We start from the raw sequence: 24,634 nt of genomic DNA on the forward strand, positions 1-24,634 counted from the left end.
GACGTTTCTTGACAAAGGAGGACAAAAAAAATCTCAAACATGTTGGGGGGCACAACATCTAATGGGAGAGAAAGATTGAAGGAAATCAGAAATACGAAAGTGAGGTAACTGATGAGATTAAAGGGTGATAAATCTCCAGGGCACGATAATCTAAATCACAAAGTTAATAAGAAAGTAGCCCGAGAATCAGCAGGTGCATCAAGATTCTATAGACTCTAGGACTGTTCCTATGGATTGGAAGAGACTAATGTATTTCTACTGTTTAAGAAAGGAGGCAGAGGGTAAACAGGGATTAATAGATTGACTCAACTGACATTGGAAGGAGTGAAAATACTGTCACTTGTACACCAGTCACTGAAAGCAAGCATGTCGGTGCAACAGGCAAAGAAGAAGGAAAATTATCTGTGAAGTCGGAGGATTCGAACACCTGAGAGATGTCTGAAATGTTTGGTCGGCCACAATCGTATTGATTTGTGGGGCACGCTCAATGCGATGAATGGCATATTCCTGTTTCTATGTTAATGAGTTGCACGAGCAGAAGCACACATTCAGCCCATCAAGTGTGCACTGCCATTCAATGAGGTCATGGCTATCTGATAATCCCCGACTCCATTTTTCTGCTATCTCCCCATAATCCTTGATTCCTTTACTGATTAAAAATCTGTCTATCCCAGCCTTGAAGGGGAAGCAATGGCATTGTGGTATTACTACTGGACGTTAATCCAGGGGCCTAGAGAATTATCAAATCCTGCCAAGGCAGATAGTGAAATTTGAATTCATTTTGAAAACATCTGGAGTTAAGAAACTAATGATGACCGTGAAGCCATTTTCGATTGTCAGCAATACCCATCTGGTTGACTAATGTCCATTAGGAAAGAACTGCCATCCTGACTTGGTCTGGCCTACATGTGACTCCAGACCCATAGCAATGTGGTTGACTTTTAACTACCATGTGGGCAATTAGGGATGGGCAATAAATGCTGGCATAGCCAGTGATGCTCTCAGCCCATGAATGAATGAATGAATTATAAAAAAGGATACTTAATGACTCACAGACCTCTTTTGTAAATAATTCCACAGATTCCTAACCCTCTGAAAGTAGAAATTTTTCTGCATGACTGTGTTGAATGTGTGACCCCTTACTCTGAGATTACACCCTCTGATCCTCAACTCTCCCAAAACAGGAAATAACTTTTCCGCATCAACTCTGTAAAGTCCTCTGAGAGTCTTGTATGTTTCAATAAGGTTGTCTCTCATTCTTCTATATTCCAACAAGAATGCACTCAATCTACCCAACCTTTCCTCATGAGACAGTCCCTCCATACCTGGTATCAGCTTAGTCAACCACCTCTGGACTACCTCAAATGCCAATATATCTTCATGAGATAAGGGAACCAAAACTGTTCACAGTTTTCCAGTTGTGCTCATATTAGTGCCTTGCATAGTTTTAGAAAAATCTCCCTACTTTTATACTCCACTCCCTTTGAAATAAAGGCTGACATTCCATTTGCTTTTTCTATTATCAGCTGAACGTGGATGTGATGAATTTGGATGAGCTTTTGTGATTTATGGATGAGGACTCCAAATTCCTTTTTTCTGTAGACTTCTACAGTCTTTTTCCATTGAAATAATATTCAGCTCCTCTAGTCTTCCTGTCAAAGTGCATACCCTCACAATTTCTCACTGTATACTCCATCTACCAAGTATTCTTTGCCTACTCACTTAACTTGTCGATATCCCTCTGCAGATTCTTTGTATCATCCACAAACCTCAAGTACATTCACTTTCCTCATCCAGTTCATTAACATGTATTATAAATAATTGTATCTCCAGCACTGGTCCCTGTGGCACTCCACTAAGTTACAGGTTACCATCCTGGAAACGCCTCCATACCAGAACTCCCTGTCTTCTATTAGTTAGCCAATCCATGCTAATATCCTGCCAAAACTATAGACTCTTATCTTCTCAAGTAGCCTAATGTGTGGCACCTTATCAGACACTTTCTGAAAATCCAAACATATTATATCCACAGCTCTCCCTTTATCATTCCTGCTTTTTACAAAGAATTCTAGTCAGGCATCATTTCCACTTCATAAAGCCATACTGACTATTATACAGTTCTAAATGCTGTGCTATTATGTCCTTTTATAATAGACTCTAACATGCTCCCCAGTAACATGTTAGCTCCTAGACAGAAGTTGAACAAGGAAGAAAAGTAGACACTAATATTTGTGATAAACTCTAGCCTTTTGCTGCCTGGTTCAACATATGGACATTGGTGTGTTAAATGCTCACTACCTGACTCAGTGATCCGACATTGGGAAAGGTGACACCCACTGAGAACCACACTCACTAAGTCTGACTGGCCTATTTGTGCTCCCAGTTTAACATGCATCATACTCAGAGGAGTCAAATAGCTATGGATTCTAGCTCACTCAATGAAGAAAAGCTACCACAGGAGCTATTTTTCACATTTCATGAGATGTTGGCACTTCTGGAAATGCCAGCATCAATTGATGATTGGCCATCATCAATTCAACTTAAACTGAGTTATTTGATAGGCAATTAGAGAACACTTAAGAGTTAAATCATTTTGCTGTGGCCTGGAATCACAAACAGGCCCAATCAAGTAAGGATGGCAGATATTAAATATGACACATTATATCTGCACTCAAAAGGAGATTCTTTGGCACTATTTTGTCAATGAGTGGTGAATCTCCTCAGAATCCTGAACAATATTTGCCTCTCTCGTAACCTCATTAAAAGCACGTTACTAGATCATTACCATGTTGCTGTCTGAAAGAACTTGCTGTATGCAAATTGGCTGCTACAACTTCTACAGTACAGCAGCGCCTACACTTTAAAGGTGCCTGTATGACAGTAAGTAGTGGGATCACTTACGCCCATGCATTTAAATGCTGTTTAAATGTAATTTTGCATTTTCTACTTTGAAGGATGCATGTTGTCAAACTAGATGAGGTGACTAGACTGTTTCCATCCTGTAACTCTTCTGTATTTTGTTGTCAATTTCTTCAAAACGTGAAACTGAGCCATGCAGCTGCTGTACAGAAAGATATATAGCCCATTTGGGATGGGGAAAGATAAGACTTTGGCCTCTCCATGTTACTGCTCCTGAGAAAAAAAAGATTGCTACCAATTCTTGCATCAGCATTAACACTTGAAATAATATTTTAGGCATTACTGGTTTCTTTTTACAGTCCAAGGAAGGGAATTTTGTGCTTTGAGCAATTAAAGATGTGAGTGTGTTGAACAGAAAACTATTCCACATATTGTAACTTGGGTCAATAACAAGCATTCCCAACCCAGGTGCAAATCAGATTAGATGGAATGTAAAGATTCTGCTGTTGCCATGTTTACAATGGCAAACAGGAGCTGAGCCTTCAAAACAGGAGCCAAAGTGTCGAGGTTTGTTGTGAACACTGAAAACTTCAATTGTTCAGAATAAAACCATATGTGCAAATTGATCAACACCTGTACCAATGGACTCAATATCAATATTTCCACCATCCATACTATTTGGATGTGGGACATAGAAGATAGGAAAAGATAAACGTGTAAATGATGGAAATCTGAAATTCCAAAAGGAAAATCTGGAAATACATCCCATAGATTCTGAGAAAGGGTCATTGTTAAATCAATTAGGCAATTTTTTTCTTCAAGATGCTAACTGCCTGCTGTACATAAACAATATTTCTGTTCCTTACTTCACCAACAGTTGAACAGTTTGCCTTCATCAGCAAAGCAATAAATTAAAAGTTATATTTTATAGCTAACAGAACTATATACTTTGTTCAGGGAACATACATTACATACATTATGTAGATGAAAAATTTCAATATCAGTGAGATCCTCTATTAATGGCATCACATCTACCATCTTCAACATTCATTCCCTTCACCAATGACACAAAGTGGCAGCAGTGTGCACCATCTACAAGATGCACTGCAGCAATTCAGGCTTTTTTGACAGAACCTTCAAGCCAACGATCTCTACCCACCTAAGAAGGACAAGGGTAGCATTTGCATGGGAAAACCAACACTGACAAGTTTCCCTCCAAGCCACACACAATCCCAACTTGGAACTAAATTGGATCTCCATTTCTACCTGTCCTGCTGCATCACTAGGACTGCAGAAATTCAAGAAGCTGGCTCAATAGAAGTCTTCTCCAGGACAATTAGGAATGGGCAAAAAATGCTGGCCTAGCCACATCCATGAATTAATAGAAGAACTTGGGATTTTTCACAATATTTGTTCCTTTAAAAAGGTGCTATATGTATTTTTATATTTCAATATTTTATCAAAAACAATAAAACTATTTATTTTAAAACTTTAAGCATTGTTTTGCTCTTTTAAAAATATTTAAAAAGACAAAAGGTACTTCTGTGTTTCTTCCTGTGAGAGGTTGTCAGCCCTTGTCTCTCCGGTGACCATGGCCAGCTCCTCTTTTAGCTGCTGGATTTCCTTCTTTAAACGAAGAATCATCTGCAAATTCCGGACAATAAAAGAGGGAAAAATAAAGGACAGCTGGAATCAGTTTCCTGATGTATGTTTTTCTGGGCCCTCTCTGCATAATGCAAAATATTGCCTTCATCAGCAAAGCAATAAATTAAAAGTTATATTTTATAGAAAAATTAGTTGCTGTTCCTAAAATAAATCCATTTTAAGATCATAAAAGATCATATATACATTATAAAAATCTTGTTTAAAATCATAAATCCCTGCTTTTCATCTGATTAGTGAGACAGCCACATTCCATGTATGGAGGAACTGTAAGTACAGTCAATTCCTATTAACTTAACATAAACCAGTTTGCTAAAGATTTTGTTCACCTATCAGGGCTCATTGAACAGGCACACACACTGATGTATTTGCTTGCAGTGGGGTACAGTTACTAACTCTCACCTTTTCTCTTGCCTTTTTCATCCCTTCCTCACAATCACCAATAAAGTGAGGTATTGCTTTTCTTTCAATAAATAAAAACACAAGTTCAGAGTTACTTAGGTTATTTCATGTGGATTAGGCCTTTTTAACATTATTATTATTATTTCTATGATAGCTGCTGCTAGTGAGCTTGGTAGAAACAGGCATAATTTGTCTCATTGTACAACAATGCAGAAAATCAAGCCTCCTTGGCCCAGATTTAGGATAGAAAGTCAGAAACTCATATCAGGCTACTATAAAAGCGTGATGGGGTTATTCTACTAATTTTAATGGAGAACAGATGTCAGTGTATGCACTGGTTTGGGAATTAAATTCATGATTAGCTTTGAGTAAAGACTCCCTTGCAAGCCCTAGGGGATCAAATTCAGGTCAGATCATTCTGCTCCTCATTAATGCAATCTCTAAAGAGTCGATAGTACATAAGAAAAGAAATAGAAGTAGGAGTAGGTCTTACATCCTTTTCATTCAAATATCATTCAAATATCACATTTGAACTTCTAACTCAACTCCACGTTGTTTTTTATTCACTCACTGGATGTGGGTGTCACAGGCTAGGCTAGAATTTATCACCTCTGGCGAAATGTCTGTAAGAAAACAGTGGTGAGCCACCTTCCAAAATTGTTATGGGGTATAGGCACACTCATAATACTTTTGCGATTTAACCCAACAACAGTGTAAGAACAACAATATAACTCCAAGTCAGGAGGGTGTGCAGTTTGATGGTAAACCTGAAGGTGATGGTGTTTCCAAGCATCTGCTACTCCTGTCCTTTTGGGTGGTAGAAGTCACAGGTTCATAAAGTGTTATTGGAGGACCAGAGTTGCTGCAGTGGATCGGTACTGAAGGGAGTGAATGGTGAAGGCATAGATGCAATGCAAGCTACTTTGCCCTGGCTGGTGTTGAGCTTCTTTAATGTTATTGAAGCTGCACCCATCCAGACAAATGAAGACGTTTCCATCACACTCCTGACTTGTGCCTTGTGGCTAGTGGACAGGCACTGGAAAAGCAGGAAGCTGTTATCTGTCAAACTGTTCTGCAGCCACAGTATGCATATAGCTAGCCCAATTCAGTTCAATGGTAACCCCAAAATGTTATCACTGGGATATTCAGCAATGGTAATGCCTTTGAACATCAAGGAACATCAAGATTCTCTCTTGTTGGAGATAGTCATTCCCTAGCAGTTGAATGGTGTAAATGTTACTTTCCACTTCTCAGCTCAAGCCTGAATTTTGTTCAGGTCTTAAAGCATACGAACATGGTCAGTTTCAGTACCTGGTCATCACGAATGGTGACCATTGTGGATCATCAATGAGCTTCTCCACTTTGATTCAATGATGGAGGGAAGTCATTGATGGAACAGCTGAAGACACTAGGACACTATTCTGAGGAATAAGGAAATGACTGATCTGTAAAAACCACTACCATTCTCTTTTCTGCTAGATATAACTCTAACTTGTGGAGAGTAATCCCTACAATTTCCACTGACTCCAGTTTTGCCAGGACTCCTTGATGCCAGGCTCAGTCAAATGCTGACTTAATGTTAAGGGCAACCACTTCAGCTCTGGAATACAGTTCTTTTCTTGTATGTTGGAAGCAACCTATAATGAGGTCAGAAGCCACCTGACCTTAGCATAGCCCAAAAGAGCTTCAGTAGGCAAATTATTCCTTTGTAAGAGCTGCTGGATAACATTGTCAACAAACTCTTTCATCATTCTCAAATGATCAAGAGTAACCTGCTAGGGTGGCAATTGGCCGTGTTTGATTTGTCTTTCTTTCTGTGCACAGACATACCTGGGCAACTCTTCACATCGTCAGGTAGATGCCAATATTGTAGCTGCAGTGGAAGAGTTTGGTTAGGGGCATGGCCTCTTCTGCTGCAGAAGTCAAAAGTGTTATTACCAGAACGTTGACTTTGACTTTCACATTGCCTTTTCAGCATCCAATGCCTTCAGCCATTTCTTGATATCATATGAAATGAATGGAATTAGCTGAAGAATAGGACCTCCAGAGGAGATCAAGATGGATCATCACTTGGCACTTCTGACTGAAGACGGTGAGAAGCAAACAAGGAGGATTCTGAGAGAAGTTGGTTCAGTCATCACGGCTGAGAAAAGGATCACGGACACAGACTTAGCTGCTCAGAACCAGGTTTGCAGATTGACTGAGTAGTGCCTTGTAAGAGATAAAGTACTTGCAGCTCTCGAAAGGGGATGCAGGGAGTTTCCCCAGTGACAAGGCTGCGGGTGAAGGGGCATTGGGTCTGTGGGTAATTCTAAAAATTGATTTTAAAATTACCAGTATTAATATGTGTGTGGTTAAATCTACTACAGGATATGTCTCCACATTGGCTTACCAATGTAAAAGCAGACCTCGTATTTCTGCAGGAATGTGGGATACCAGACCCCAGCAGCTATTGGAAACAGTTGAGCTTATGGCCTCACAGGTCTTCAATTTGTTCAGGGAAAACTATTGCAGTTTCTCCGGCCTGGGTATGATGGTGCGAGGAGGCAATTTCACCATCTCCGAGGCTAAGGAGGTGGTGGACGGGTGCCTTCTCGTAGCAAATATTTCATATAGAAACACTCCCCTGAGATTAATTAAAGTGTACGCCCTGGTGGCAAAGAGTAAGTGGCCATTCTGCAGCAGCTCCCACAGCAAATCATTCTGGCCAGAGACTTCAACTGCATCATTGAGGGGCTGAGAGCAAATCAGACACCACGTCCAGATTCCCAATGGAAATGGTTCAAGTTGCGAAGCTGCACAATGTCTTCACCAACCCTGCAGACAGATACTCCTGGTCATGGCTAGATGGGTCTATCCGCTCAAGGAAACATTTCCTGTTTGGGTCCCACATGTTCTCAGTCAGATCCACCTATGTCAAGTCGATGTTTTCTGCAGGACCAGCAGGCCAGCAAGGAATATGGAAGCTGAATGTGAAACTGTTGGTATTACACAGAATGGAGAACCGTGAAGCCCTCCTTTGAGTCTTCATTGATCTAGAGGGAAACAGTCAAGGGGAACATCAAGAGGTTCTTTATCCTTAAAGGTGTTCAGAGGTGAGATAGAGTCTGGGAAAACTGTCTAAACCCCAGACAACCATGCAGAATGTACTTCTGCTACAGATGATGGGGGTCCTGGGGATCTCCAGGAGGTGAAAAGCCAGAAAGCTTCAGGGACTGTCAAAGTGTAGAATGGACTCACCATAAAGCATCCATGAATCCCAGAATCATAGAATCTCTACGGTGTGGAAGGAGGCCACTCAACCCATTGAGTGTGCATCAACCCTCTGAAGGGCATCCCATTCAAACCCTGACTTCTATCCTATCCCTGTAACCTTGCATTTACCATGGCTAATCCACCTAACCTGCACATCTTTAGACTCTGAGAGAAAACCTGAGCAACGGATGGAAGCCTACACAGATATTGGAAGAGCATGCAAACTCCAGACAGTCACCCAAGGCTGGAATTGAACTTGGGTCCTTGGTGCTGAGTGGTAGTGGCGCTAAACACCTAGCCACCATGAGACTGAGAAAGAGACTAGGAAAACTGTCTAAACTCCAGAAAACCATGCAGAACTTACTTCTGCTATAGGTGATTGGGGTCCTGGGGATCTCCAGGAGGTGAAAAGCCAGAAAGCTTCAGGGACTGTCAAAGTGTAGATGGTCAGTAGTGAGAGGGAACTCTATAGTTAGGGGCGCAAATCAGCATTTCTGCAACCGCAAGTGAAACTCCCTAGTGCCAGGATATGAGCAGGCACTGGACATTCTGAAAGGGAAGGATGAACTGCCAGAAGTGTGATCTTGGTACTAATGACAAAGGCAGGAAGAGTGATCCTGTAAATAGGGGTCAGGGAGTTAGGTGGGAAATTGAAAAGCAGGACCTGTAGGATTGTAATCTCAAGATTATATCCTGTGCCATGTGCCAGTGAGGCTAGAAATAGGAAGATAGTATAGTTAAATAGGTGGCTAAACAGTTGACGTAAAAGGGAGGGCTTCAGGTATATGGATCATTGGGATATCTTTAGGGCAGGTGAGACCTGTACAAGGACGGGTTGCATTTAAACTTGAGGGTCATTGAATTTGTTAGGTGTGTCCAGGACAGTCTTGAAACAATACATAAATTGTCCAACAAAGGAAGGTGCCATGCTAGACCTGGTTTTGAGGAATGAGCCTGGCTAGGTGATTTAAGTTTCAGTGGGAGAGTATTTTGAGAGCAGTGATCATAATTCTGTAAGTTTTAAATTACTTACAGATAAGGACAAGAGTACTCCTCAGGTGAAAGTACTAAATTGGGGGAAGGCTAACGACCACATTAGGCTGAAACTGGGGAATGTAGATTGGAGCAGATTTTTGAGGATACATCCACATCTGGCATATGGGAATCCTTTAAAGGCCGTTGATTAGAGTTCAGGACCAGCATGTTCCTGTGAAAACGAAAGATAAGGATGGCAAGATTTGAGAACCTTGGGTGACAAGAGAAACTGAGAGCTTAGTCAAAAATAAAAAGGAGGCATACATAAGGCTTAGGAAACTGAAGACAGATGGAGCCCTCAAAGAATACAAAGATAGCAGGAAAGAACTCAAACAAGTAAATAGGAGGCACCATGAAACCATGGCGAACAAGATTAAGTAAAATCCCAACATGTTACATACATATAAAAGGACCAGGAGATAAGTATAGGTTAACGATAAAGATGATTGATGAGGATAGGTTAGTAGATGTTGTCCACGTGGACTTAAGCAAGGCCTTTGACAAGGTCCCTTGTGGCAGGCTGATACATATGGTGGAGTCACATGGGATCTGCGGTTATCTGTTAAGATGAAAATAGAACTGACTTAGTCGTAGAAGACAGAGAGTAGATGTGGGTGTTTGTAAGATTGAAGATCTGGGACCATTGGGATTAAGCAAAATCCCAAGATATTTTATACATACATAAGAATCAAGAAATACGAATAAGGTAGGTACACTCAAGGACAAAGGAGGAAGTCGGTTAGGGAACAGAGTTGCAGTTGTATAGAACTTTAGTTAGATCACATTTGGAATATTGTGTACAGTTCTAGTTGACATACTAGCAAAAGGCTTTGGAGAGGGTACAGAAATCATTTACTCAGATGTTCACCAGGTTTGGAGCATATTAGCTTATGGGGAGATTGGACAAACTTGGTTTGTTTCTTCTTGAATGTCAGAGGCTGAGGGGGCAATCTAATAGAAGTTTACAAAATTATGAAAGGTGTGGATAGAATGGATTGTCACAGAGTTTTTTTTCCCCCAAAGTAATTATGGTCAATTACTAAGGGATATAGGTTTAAGGTAAAAGTCGGAAAGTTTAAAGGAGATGTGAGAGTGGAGTTTTTTTTATTTTTTAAACAGAAAGTGATAAGTGCCTGAAATGAGCTAGAGGAGGTAGTGGAGGTGGATACAATAACAATGCTTAAGAGGCATCTTTACAGATATATGAATATACAGGGAATAGAGGAACACAGACAGATTAGAGACAAACGTTTTTAGTTTAGAAATGTAACATATGTTGGCGCAGTCCTGATGGGCTGAAGGGCCTGTACCTGAGCATACTGTTCTTTGTTCTTTGTTTTGATTTCCCCATATTTTTCAATTGTCCTAGATCCCAGAAATCTACTGATCTTCACCTTGGATAACTTGCTATCTGAGTGCCCAAACAGTCGAGATACTAAATTTGGAAGATCCACAATCCTTGGACTGAAAAGGATTTTCTTTCTCAGTTCTAAATGGCTTATTCCTTCTTTTAAGTTTGTGACACTCCGACTATTCCTCAACTCCACATTCAGAGGAAATAGCCTTTCAGCATCTACCTTTGAGGCTTATATTTTTCATTGAGATGACCTCTTATTCTTCTAAACCCCAAAGTGTGTACGCCTATTCCACTCAAATTAACCTAATAGCATTGTTCTCATCCCTAGAATTGATCTAGCCAGCTTCTGTTGCAACTCTACAAGGCATGTATATCCCTCCTTAGGTGTGCAAAACAAAACCATATCCAATGCATGATTAAGCACTGCATAGTCAGTGATGCCCATAGAGACCGATAAATTAAAAGACCTAAATTTGCCAAACAACCCCAACAAAGAAATGGACAAGGTTTCACTTTTAGTAACTTTTACTTTAACTATCAAACCAAAATCAACACAAATTAAATACAAATTAACAAATAAATCATGGGTGACAGATATTTTAAAGTTCACAGAATAGCAGATACAACAGAAATAGATTTCATGGCTTTATAATGCACTGCTCTCCGCATATACAGCCACAGATCCTTCAAAAAATTATTTTCCTCAGTTAGAATCCCAGCTGTTTTCTTCAAAGATGTTACCATCAAATTTCATCTAATACCTGATTGTAATCAAGTAGAGTTCCTTAGGTATAGTCTTGAACAAAATGGTGGACTTGGGGAACTCTGTCAGCTCTGTTCATGCCACTGTTAATGGCAGGGTTCCACCAGTATTACCTTTCTACAAAGCCCCACTGACAACTCTCTGACCGAGTCTGGTCAGTCAATTATTTTTACTGACAGAAACAGCTGTAACAACTTTGTATTGGCCTACTGTCAGCTCCTGGATCCAGCCTTCATTTTCTTTACCCCCTGTTTGCACTGCACAATTAGGTGACGTAAGTTTGTATGGTTATGTATCTAATACCTGCTTTTAACCAGTTTTAGTTTCCCCAGAAACCTGACATTTGAAACATAAACAGAAATCCTGGAGAAACCCAGCAGGACTAGCAGCATCTGTGGAGAGAAAGCAGAGTTAAAGTTTCAAGTCCAGTGACTCTTCTCCAAAACCTATGTTTCATTTTAACTTGTAGTTATAATTTTGCTTTCAAGTAAGGACGCAAAAAAGATAAAAGCTTTTGAAACCAAGTTCAGTGTTCACAAATGAACATTCAGGAGGTCATCTGTTTAGACAAGATCATATACATGCTCCCCCAGTGGTCTCAGAAACTATGGATTCCATTACATATGTTCAATTACTGCAGTACAAACTAAGTGTTGCCCACTAATTTAAATGAAGATGGTACACAACTCAAAGCTAAGCATGTTGCTAAGTGATTGCATGCCTCACAAGGGGAGAATAATTCAGCACAAGGCTCACCACAATACAATGGCAGGGGTTTTAATCACAGAAATAATGGACCCACCCACTGGTTGGAATGTCTTTGTCACAGTGGAACTGCCTTTGCCACAACTCATGTATGCAGTTAAGTCAATTTTACCAATCATATACTTGTACAAATATGGGTGGCAGATGAGAAGATTGAACAAAAAATAAACAACAGAAAAAGTTTACAAAGATTAATAAAAAGGAACAAAGTGTAAATGAGAAAGCTGGTTAGAAATATTTTTTAAAGGAGTAAGAGCTTCTATAGAATATTGAAAAGAAAAGAATTAGAGAGTGAGCATTGGTCCTATAGAATATGTGTGGGGAATTAATAATGAGATGGCAGATGAAGTGAACAAATATTCTTCATCAGTATTCATCACAGAAGACAGAATTAACATCCCAGAAATAGCTATAAATCTAGCAATGGAAGGCAGAGAATTACAATCTCTAGGGAAATGGTACTGAGCAAACTATTGGGACTGTGGCTACGTTTCTTGACGCTGAAGGACTTCATCCTAAAATGTGGCAAGTGAAATTGTTGTTGCATTGGTTTTAATTTTACAATGTTCCCTTGATTCAGAGAAGCTTGCATTAGATTTGAAACTAGTAATGGTAACTTCTTTATTCAAGAAATTAGGGATGTATAAAGCCAGAAACTATAGATTAGTTAGCTTAATATATCATAGAAAAAAATTACAGACTATTATTAAAGACTTCTAGTGGTTTATAAAAGCATGAGGGGCAGAGCTAAAGTGAATAGCAAAGGTCTTTTCCCTTGGTTGGGGAAAACTAGTGGGCATAATATTAAGGTAAGAGGAGAAAGATTTAGAAGGGACCTGAGTGGCAACTTTTTCACAAAGAGAATGGGTCATATGTGAAATGAACTGCCAGAAGAAGTGGCTAATGCAGATAAAATTACAACATTTAAAAGAGGTCTCAGCTCCCTTCCACATTCCTCATGAAGGGCTTATCCCCAAAACATTGACTCTCCTGCTCCTCAGCTGCTGCATGACTGGTTGTGCTTTTCCAGCACCACATTTTTTGACTCTGACGATCCAGCATCTGCAGTCCTCACCTTCTCCATATTTCCATCTATAGAAAAGGTTTAGAGGAGGGATATGGGCCAAAAACAGGCAAACGGGAATAGTTTAGTTTTGAAAACTTGGTGGGCACTGACAAATTGGACTGAAGAGTCTGTTGCCATGCTGCATGACTCTATCACATCATTAAAGGGCACTTTGAGAAACTCAAGGGAATCAAGCAGGCGCAACATTGTTTTGCAAATGAAAATCATGCTTAACTTACTGGAGTTCTTTGAAAACATAGTATGTGCTGTGGATAAAGGGGAACAAGTAGATGTATTACACATGAATTTCCAAATAGCATCAAGGAGGCAATGGCCTACTGGTGTTATCATGAGACATTTAATCCAGAGACCGAGATAATATTCTGATTATTTGTGTTTGAATCCTGCCATGGCAGATGTTTGAATTTGTAATCAATAAACATTTGGTATAAAGAATACAATGATGACTATTGACAATTATGGGGAAAACCCTACCTGACTCTCTAGTGTTGTTTAAGGAAGGAAGCTGCCTTCCTTATCTGATTGGGCCAACAAGTGACTTCAAACTCTACCCTCTGAGAAATTAGGGATGACCTAGCCAGTGATGCCCGCATCTCATGAATGAATTAGGAAAAAAACTGATAAGGTGTCAGATCAAATACAATTGACATAACGAAATGGGTGGAAGATTTGTTAGCTAACAGGAAACTGAACAATTATTTTCTGGTTGGCAAGAGTGGTGCATCACAGGGATCAGTCTTCAACCCTTTACAATTTAAAGGTATGGTTGCCAATAACATTGAGGACACAAAGAAATGTAGGAAACTACATTGTACTGAGGACTAAGGAATCTATGAGGAGATTTGTAAAAGCAAAATAGTGATGTTGAAAAACAAAAACAGACAGCATTGGAGAAACTCAGAAGGTCTGGCAGTATCTGTAGAGTGAGAAGAATAATTAATATTTCGAGTCCATTTTGAATGAATCTCCACAGAGATTTGCTACAGATTTCTAGCATCCACATTATTTTGCTTTTATTTGAGTGATTAATTCACTGCCCCCTCTCTTCCAGGTATGCCCACCCTGAAGATGTTCTGCTCTTCTCACCTTCTGCTCTGTCAAAAGTGTGTAAAGACCACCATTTTCCAACTCCTTCAGTCCTGATGAAGAGTCATATTGGACTCAAAATGTTAACTGTTTCTCTTTCCACTGATGCTGTCAAACCTGTTGAGTTTCTCCAGAGCTTTCAGTTTTAAGATAACAAAGGGATACAGTTTGAATGGGAAAATACTTGGTAAATGGAGATTTATATGGCGAAATTTTATCCTTCCTGTTAAAATTGCCCATTTTAACAGGAAGGATAAAAATATGCATATTACCTAAATTGTGAGAGTCACAGAGTCATAGAGATGTACAGCATGGAAACAGACCCTTCGGTCCAACCCGTCCATGCCGACCAGATATCCCAACCCAATCTAGTCCCACCTGCCAGCACCCGGCCCATATCCCTCCAAACCCTTCCTATTTGTATACCTATCCAAATGCCTCTTAAATGTTGCAATTGTACCAGCCTCCACCACATCCTCTGGCAGCTCATTCTATATACGTACCACCCTCTGCGTGAAAAAGTTGCCCCTTAGGTCTCTTTTATATCTTTCCCCTCTCAGCCTAAACCTATGCCCTCTAGTTCTGGACTCCCCAACCCCAGGAAAGGACTTTGTCTATTTATCCTATCCATGCCCCTCATAATTTTGTAAACCTCTATAAGGTCACCCCTCAGCTCCAGAGAAAACAGCACCACCAGCCTGTTCAGCCTCACCCTATAGCTCAAATCCTCCAACCCTGGCAATATCCTTATAAATCTTTTCTGAACCCTTTCAAGTTTCACAGCATCTTTCCGATAGGAAGGAGACCAGAATTGCATGCAATATTCCAACAGTGGCCTAACCAATGCCCTGTACAGCCATAACATGACCTCCCAACTCCTCTACTCAATACTCTGACCAATAAAGGAAAGCATACCAACCGCCTTCTTCACTATCCTATCTACCTGCGACTCCACTTTCAAGGAGCTATGAACCTGTACTCCAAGGTCTCTTTGTTCGACAACACACCCTAGGACCTTACCATTAAGTGTATAAGTCCTGCTAAGATTTGCTTTTCCAAAATGCAGCACCTCGCATTTATCTGAATTAAACTCCATCTGCCACTTCTCAGCCCATTGGCCCATCTGGTGCAGATCCTGCTGTAATCTGAGGTAACCCTCCTCGCTGTCCACTACACCTCCAATTTTGGAGATTTCAGAGTCTGAGACACAGTGGGTTCTTGGTGACCCTGTGCATGTATCACAAACGGAATAGTATCAGTTACTGTGATGGAAATTGAGAACTAAAGTAGGAAGCTCCAAAAGAAGAGTTGTCAGACTTGAAATATTAATTATTTACCTGGTTCCACAGATGCTGTCAGATCCACGTATATCTTAGGCATTTTCTGTTTTAATTTCAGATATCCATATCTGAAATATTTTGATTTTATTTGCAAACATGGAGAGGTTATGCTTCAGATTAATTGATTGTTTGACTGCTTGATTTATTGTTGTCACACTCCAAGATACGGATACAGATATACAGGGCATTAGTTAGATCACATTTGTTGTACTATGTATAATATTGATTGCCTCATTTAAGGTAGGATGTAATTAGAAGCATTGGAAGCAGTTCAGTGAAGGTTTATTAAAGCTGGAATGGGCAGGTGGTCTTATGAGGAATCGGTGGACACTCTCGGTTTGGAAGTATAAGAGATGACTTGATTGAAACATATGAGACTCTAGGCATCTTGTTAGGGTGAATACGGAATGGATTCTTCATATGGGTAATCTCGAACTAGGCGTCACTGTTTTAAAAAAAGGAGGTGCCCATTTAGATAGAGAACAGAAGTTATTTCTCAGAGTGCCGTGAACCTTGGAACTGTCGTTCACAAAAGGCATTGGAAGAGGAATCTTTGAGTATTTTTAAGGACAAAGTGGATAGATTGTTGATAGGCAAGGGGGTGAATTGTTGTTGAGTATAGTCAGGAATATAAAATAATCAGACCAGCTATAATCTAATTTAATGACAGAGAAGGTTTGAAGGGCAAATTGGGCTACTTGTGCTCCTAACTCATATGTTTCCCTGTAATTAAAATTCTATTTGAACACAAAATGAACTTACAGCCCCATCATCTATCCATAATAAAGATTACACACATCCAACTCCATAACATAACCCTTTGCAATGCTTTCCAATACAGCCTTCCTTTCTGCTCCTCCCACAGCTCAAACAAAACATTATCCCCAGTATCCCATTCTTCAAAAAATCTCACTCGTTCATCACATATTAGTTCTGGCCTTTTGTACACCCACTCCTGCCTTATATTGTTTCTAACCTTCTGAATTCTTATCTAAGTCATCAACATATCCAAATTTTGTATATAAAGGAGGTACAATACAGCTTCTAATGGTACACAGCATCTTTAAAAACTACTAAATCTATCTTCCAAAAGTCTCTTTCCAAGAATATGGCCAATTTAACATTGCTGCTCCTGGTAACCCAAACCCTTTCCATTTCCTTACTCATTTGTATAACCAGAAGTCTCAAGATTGTCGACCACTCTTAAGTGCAAGCAAATCGACTACAAACCAAAAAAACAACCCCCACATCAAAAAACCTTCTGCTTAGCATGCCAACACTTCAAAGTGCTGCTTGCAATGGCCAGGCAATGAATTTCTTGCTAATCTTCCCCAAAACAAATTTTCTTAGAAGCAGCCAAAAACTGCACGTCACGCAAAGCTGCACTTGAAATAGGCCACAACAGTTTAAGACCGACCATTAGCCCATAAAAAAGGCCTTATGGCACTTTCAAATGATCACCAGGGATGCATAAATATCACTGTAAAAACATGGCAACAGACATACTTAAAGCACAGTTCAGGTGCAGGAGAAACCGGCACAAAAGTAGCATCTCTGCCTCTCCACTGTGCCCAAAAGCAGGTGCTTTATTGTCCAAACTCTCATCCACTGAATACTGGATAATTTTTGATATCAGATCTTCTACAATTTCAATTCTGATTATTAATATTGTCATTTTCATTTAAGCCTGCCATGTTTTGGCAAAATATTAAAATAATAATCAAAACTTTTCAGCAACAATAATAAACAGCATTCAACAGAACTCTCAACTTATTTAGAATTATCCAGTACATATATCCAGCATTTAGACTCAAATTTGAATATTGAGTACCTTTGATAATTAACAGTTTTGCAGACAGCTCATATAAGCACTTTCTTGAAAGCTAAATAAAAGGGATTTTAAAAGAAAATATTTTAACAGGAAAAATGATGAGGGGCCAACAGTAAATGGCACCTGCTCCATATGCTCAGTGTTGGAAGCTGAGTTAAAACCAGCAGTCTTTGAAAGGTTCGCATAAATGGTTTGTATTCACATCAATAAAGCAGGCTTCAACTTTGGAATTTCCTACAACTGTGAATTATACAATATATAATTTACATCCGTCCTATTCCTGCCTGATAGCCATCTGTGACATTTCCATTCCAAGTGTGCCTTAATTGAGCTGCTAAGAAGGCTATTGTTAGCAACTGTTCAGAGTAAATTGAATAATACAATTTGCAAATGTAGGAACATTACACTATGCAATCTTTCATGTATTATTTTGCTAGATTATATGTTGCAACCTGAAGGTCAATAGTTTCCAAGATTGTTAAAATTCAGAGGGTGCAGCAAAGATTTTACAAGGATGTTACCAGGACTGGAGGGTTTGAGTTATAGGGACAGGCTGAATAGGCTGGTGCTTTTTTTTGCTTGAGTATTGGAGGGGTGATGATATTGAGGTTTGTAAAATCATGAGGGGCACGAATAGGATGAACAGCCAAGGTCTTTTTCCACGGGTAGGACAGTCCAAAACTAGAGGGCATAGGTTTAAGGTGAGAGGGGCGAAACTTAAAGACCCGAGGGGTTACTTTTTCACACAGAGGGTGGTGTGTAGATGGAATGAGCTGCCAGAGGAAGTGGTGGAGGGGGCTACAATTATAACATTTAAAAGTTATCTGGATGGGTATATAAATAGTAAGGTTTTAGAAGGATATGGACCAAATGCTGGCAAATAGGATAAGGACAGATTGGGATGTATGGTCAGCACTGATGAGTTGGACTGAATGATCTGTTTCCAAACTGTATGACTCTTTCTGCATCAAAGTGAAATGTCTGGAGGAGGGCAGGTTACATCAAATAATTATATCAACTAAGGCAGGGATCTATGTTGTTCCAATGACTGGCAATGGCTTGTGCCCAAATGTCTGAATATTCCCTTTTGTTAAACTTAGTCTCTGCAAACAAAAAATAAAATGTTAGGATAAATTCTTCCTTAGTGAAACCTGCAAACATTTCAAGTCATAAATGCAACTGATTCCAGACAAAAATATATCTGATCCAAAGTATGAAATAACAAATGAATCAAAACTTCCCATTATACTCAATTCCTGATCCAAGGACAATAAAGCAAGTACAAAATCTTGATCCTCACATAAAATGTTCCCCATCATCCTGTTTTTAAATTCTGCAAGTTAAAGTACACCATCTCCATGGCCAAGTTTTACCTGCAGACAGAAATCTGATCAGGTTTTTGTTCTGTGTTCACAATTGAGATTGGATTCCTGAATGACCTATGGTACAAAGTTTTGGCAACTGGCTGTTTTCATCTGCAGTTTGCAGAATCTGTGTTTAAAACTGAACTGAACTTGGCAGAGCACCATTGTCAGGAGTCAACCATGTTAAGAAGCATAAGTGGTTAGTCCACATTTTGAACAAGAAAGCACTACAAAGCTTCACTGAAGTAATGCACTGAATATTGAGTTCTGTTATTCCCAGAGTAATCACAAAACATACAGATTTTTAAAAATATGCTAACTTACGTTACTTTCAGACTCAGATTGATAGAAAGCACAGATCAAGTGTCTACACTGAACAAGAATCACTATTTATTACAAGTAATTTGGCTTCAGCTACAAGTAAAAACCTACAATATATAACACTAATTACAACTCTAACTCCCTTATAAATCAATCACACACACACACACACAAAACAGACAAGGTAAAGTAGATTATGGACAAAGGAAAAGTAAACTAGAAAGACAGGTCCCAGGAACTACTGTTGTGATGATCCTTATGATTTGTCTGCTGGATGGCATGTTGATTCTATATCTTTCTCTGGATGCTTTCACTGATTGGTGAGAGACACAAGATGGCTGGTTCACTCTCAAAAGTCTGCCTTACCAGTTAAGAGTCATAACATACAACTGTTGCAGGCAAGATAAATTAGGTTTCTTTAGGGTTATAGTAAATTTCTGATTGCAAAGAAGATAGAATTTCTGAAGTCATATTGGACTTAAAACATGATCCAGGTTTCTTTCTCCATAGATGTTGCCAGACCTGCTGAGTTTCTCCAGCGTTCTATGTTTGTAACTGAACATTTCACTCTCTCTCTAACTTGTTCTCAGCTCCAAGCTGTCCGAGAACCAATTACACAGCTGTTGGCAACCAAAAAAGTCGCTGTCATTGACAAATGGTCACTTGTCCAATGACCAAGGAACTTCTGTTGGAATAAAAGCTGTTTCTGGTACACCCCCTCAGCTCAAACGCAATTGCAACTCTAACTTCAATTACCACTTATTCAAAATATTGCTTATACAATGCTTGCAATGGGGGTCACATTTCTTGCTTTACAAAACATGCAACATCCTTGCCAAAATACTGATTCTAAAATAGCTCCTTCTCATTTCAGTCCACAATTTTTAAAAACACAAAATAAAAAGACATGGTCCTTTCATGTCTCAAGAAAATGAAATGCCATTTTAAAAATGTGTTTAATTACATTTACTTTTCCTCTCTCCTTTCACCACCTTCCAGACATTTCTTTAACCTTTAACTTTTCCCAAGATTTTACATTCAGGGTAATGCGTCTACAACTGCATTATCATTTCCAGTAATATAAATAATTTTACAATAAATATTTGTAACAAAAGACTCCAAATGAATAGTCTCATAGTCTCACATTCCTATTTTAAACCTCTTGAGGAAGGTTTGTGGATCCTGATCAATGTATAACATTTTCTTGTTCACATGTCAGACACAGACCTCAAAGTGTTGAATGGCTGACAACAATCCCAAAGTCTCTTTTTCCACGGTACAATATTATTTCTAAGTGACTGTTTTTCCTTTTCACAATGCATCATCCTATAACAAAACAACACCCACCCTCAAATCATTGGCTTCAATTATCATTTTGAAAGGTCTGGAAAAATCAGGGGTGGCCCTGATTTATTAATTCATTAAGATTGGCATCTGCTTCTCACATGCTACTTGGCATTCTGTTGACCACACCAATTTTCTGTTTTTTTAAACAATTTTTTTAAAGGCTCAACAATCATACTGTTGTTTTAAATAGTTATTGAAAGAGTGGCTGGAGTTTAGATAAAGAGATAACCTGACCATTGACAGCCATCATGTAAAGAACTACAGGGCATAGGTTTATGGTGAGAGGGGAAAGGGATCTAAGGGGCGACTTTTTCACGCAGAGGGTGGTACAGGCTGCCAGATGAAGTGGTGAAAGCTGGTACAATTGCATTATTTAAAAGGCACCTGGATGGGTATATGACTAGGAAAGGTTTAGAGGGATATAGGCCAAGTACTGGCAAATGGGACTTGATTAGGTAGGGATATCTGGTCGGCGTGGATGAGTTGGACCGACAGGTCTGTTTCCGTGCTGTACATTTCTATGACTCAATGAACTGTCTTTTCAGTCTTTCCCATCGGTCCACAACTAATTTATCTTGCTTTCTGCCTGTGGATTGTAAGGGGAGTTTATAAGGGATTAGTTTTAATTAGGGTTTTAATATGCCAACAGATTCCAACTGTTTATCTGCACCTGAAGTCTAAATACTTGTAATAAATATTAATTTGTGTCAGTTCATGCTTTGCATCAATCTGGTAAGTCAGGTAAATAGGGAAACTTTGCATGCTTTATAAAATCTTTAACAATTGTGATGACTCCATGAATAGTGGGGATGGATTTCCAGCATGCTACTTCAACTGAGTCACAACACAATTCAAATGGCTAAATCCAGGATATTCATTTGGGGAATCCCTGGTAGCAAACAATAAGAACTCTAATCCTTTATTCTAATTCTGTGGGCATTCATGATAGCATGTCTTAAACATTGTTTTGAGAGTTTGAAGCTCCCTTTGCTTCTAGTTGATCTTAACTATATTACGACTGAAATATCTCCACAGAGGCCAGTATCTTGTCAGCACATCACCTCTTATTTACACGTGACTCTGCTGAAGTTTCACCTGCACCAACCAACCCCACCGCCCCGTGACCGAACACTTCAACTCTCCCACCTACTCCGCCAAGGACACGCAGATCCTGGGCCTCCTCCATCACCAAGCCCTCACCACCCGACGCCTGGAGGAAGAACGCTTCATCTTCCACCTTGGGACACTCCAATCACACAGCATCAATGTGGATTTCACCAGTTTCCTCATTTCCCCTCCCTCACCTTATCCCAGTTTCAACCTTCCAACTCGGCACCGCCCTCATGACATATCCTACCTGTCCAACTTCCTTCCCACTTATCTGCTCCACCCTCTTCTCTGACCTATCACCTTCACCCTCACCTCCATCTACCTCTCGCCCTCTCAGCTACCTTGTCCCCAGCCCCACCCCTCTCCCATTTATCTGACCAACCCTGGGCTCACAGCCTTATTCCTGATGAAGGCTTTTGCCCGAAACGTCAATTCTCCTGCTCCTCGGATGCTGCCTGACCTGCTGTGCTTTTCCATCACCACAATCTCGACTCTGCTGAAGCTTCGTCAGAGTCAACTCCCAGACTATCAGAATATGTGACACTCCAATTTTTAATGTCAGCCAGGGCTACCTGATTGGACCAGATTAACAACCTCAATCATGGAACTCATATTCTATGAGGTCCACTTGGCTGACGTTGTTACAATCACTACATCCCTCCCCTTCTGGGTCCAAGGATATAGGCCGGTTCTTTTTCTTGTAACTCTCCCACACTGCATTTTAATACTGGATAACCATCCTCCAACTCTGCATCAGATTCAAGCAGTGTGATATGCACAGTAACTTGCCTCTGAACACTTGTAGTGTCTCGGAAGAAATTTATTCTCTTCAGCATCGAGACAGCAACATCTGCCGTGTCCATCTCAGATTCCGAGGTCTCTTCAATGCTTTATAGTGACGGAGAACCCAAGGATTCCATCACCCTTTCTGACTGCCCTGTGGAGAAAGTGAGAGGACTGCAGATGCTGGAGATCAGAGCTTAAAAATGTGTTGCTGTAAAAGCGCAGCATGTCAGGCAGCATCAAAGGAACAGGAGAATCAACATTTCAGGCATAAGCCCTTCTTCAGGTATAGGAGGGTGTGCCAAGCAGGCTAAGATAAAAGGTAGGGAGGAGGGACTTGGGGGAGGGGCATTGGGAATACGATAGGTGGAAGGAGGTTAAGGTGAGGGTGATCACCCTCATCTTAACCTCCTTTCACCTATCATATTCCCAACACCCCTCCCCCAAGTCCCTCGTCCCTACCTTTTATCTTAGCCTGCTTGGCACACCCTCCTCATTCCTGAAGAAGGGCTTATGCCCAAAACGTCGATTCTCCTGTTCCTTTGATGCTGCCTGACTGTCCTGTGGAGCCGGGCACATTTTGCTCCCGTCCTGTTTGTCAGTTTCCAGCTTCCACATGGTCCATGAATTGTTCAGGACTATTGCACCTACTCGAAATTTATATGTCACTGGACCTGACTTTGCATCGACCATCATGGGCCTTCATGGTTCCTACATTTAACTTGGTCCCCTGACATAAACAGTCTCTCACTCCTAGCAGAGCTTTGTGTCTGGCATTGGCATTCCTGATGCCAGTTCACCTTCCTCTCACAGGTCCAGGATGATCAGATTTAACCTGGCGCAGAGTCTTCTCCCCACTCAGCAATTCTGCTGGAGCTATATCTGCATGAGGGATGGTCCGATAATCAAACAGGACAGTTTGGTATCTAATGAAGCTATAGGCTGTTTCTTTAAGTCTGTCATCAAAGTCTGGACTGCTTTTTCTGTCAGACAATTGGATGATTGGTGGCATGCAGTTGTGTTTATATGTCAAATGTCATTCGTCTTTAGGAAATACTCAAATCCCCTGCTTGTAAATGTTGACCTGTTGTCTGGGACCAACACTTTTGGGAGTACAAGTATTATAGTCATAGAGATGAACAACATGGAAACAGACCCTTCAGTCCAACCCGTCCATGCCGACCACATACACCAACCCAATCTAGTCCCACCTGCCAGCACCCGGCCCATATCCCTCCAAACCCTTCCTATTCATATACCCATCCAAGGTATAAGCATCGCAGAGATATGTACAGATTTTCTATCATTGTTGCCGTGTTTTCTGAGTGAAATCTACGCATGCCAAACCACTTTGTGTGGGTGTTTACAATGACTAAGAACATTGCCATAACCGACATGTAACCCAGTCCAGAGTTTACCCGGCCATTCCCACGAATGTGGGGAACTGCACATTTGTGGCATTAGTGGCACTCTGGGCACTGCCCCACCAACATAGCTATGTCTGCATCAAATCCTGGCCACCAGACATACCTGTTCACCAAAATCTTCAATTTGCAAATCTCTCGATGACTCTGGTTCAACCTTTACAAGGACAATCACTGTTGCTCCCCATAATATATGTCGTCCTCTACTGTAATCTGGTCTGAGTGGGTCCAAAAAGGTTTCAATTCTGGTTGTGGTGACTCTTTGGTTCCCCCCATCACCACCAGCAGTTTCACTTTGGCCAGGGCTGGATCTTTCTGCATCCAAAGTCTGATATTGTTAGCTCTGACAAGAAATGGGACCAGAAAATTTAAAACCATTATAGAGTCTTCCAGTGGTGTTAGCACCGGTAGTCTAGTCTATGTGCCAGCAGTGGCGACTTGGAATGGACCTTGTAAAATGTTCTCCATCATCCACTGAATAAACGCACAGGCTGACAATAACCCAAATAGCAGTCTTGTATGTTGGTACAAACCCTTATGGGTATTAATTGTAGCATACATCTGGGGGGACTCTTTATCTAACTGCAACTGCAAGTATGCTTGGCCACCTAACCCACCAGCTTTGCATATAAATCCTCTATGCAAAGGAGTGGGTATTTATCCAGTTGCAAAAAGTGGTTTATCGTTTTTTTAAAACTCCCCATAAAGGCGAACCAACCCATCTAGTTTCACAATCGGTATCACTGGTGCTGCCCATTCCGCAAACTGGACTGGTTTGATGATTCTGTCACTTTCGAGGCTTTTCCTGCCTCAACGTTTGCCTATAAGGAAAATAGCACTGGG

At 40.4% G+C, this 24,634-nt stretch overlaps 1 protein-coding gene across 4 annotated transcripts in view; it reads right to left on the reverse strand.

The window, feature by feature from the left end:
* kif6 (kinesin family member 6) overlaps positions 1–24,634 on the reverse strand; it is a 570,521-nt gene that overhangs the window by 350,676 nt on the left and 195,211 nt on the right. For all 4 annotated transcript variants that reach the window (XM_043687249.2, XM_087983390.1, XM_087983396.1 and 1 more), the window contains one exon: positions 4,400–4,503. In XM_043687249.2, coding sequence (XP_043543184.2) covers positions 4,400–4,503 — 104 coding nt within the window. The remainder of the gene's footprint in view (positions 1–4,399; positions 4,504–24,634) is intronic.

The sequence above is a fragment of the Chiloscyllium plagiosum genome, unplaced genomic scaffold (assembly GCF_037043375.1).
Source record: "Chiloscyllium plagiosum isolate Xiang-an unplaced genomic scaffold, Cpla_swu_hap1 HiC_scaffold_3, whole genome shotgun sequence".
Lineage (NCBI taxonomy): Eukaryota > Metazoa > Chordata > Chondrichthyes > Orectolobiformes > Hemiscylliidae > Chiloscyllium > Chiloscyllium plagiosum.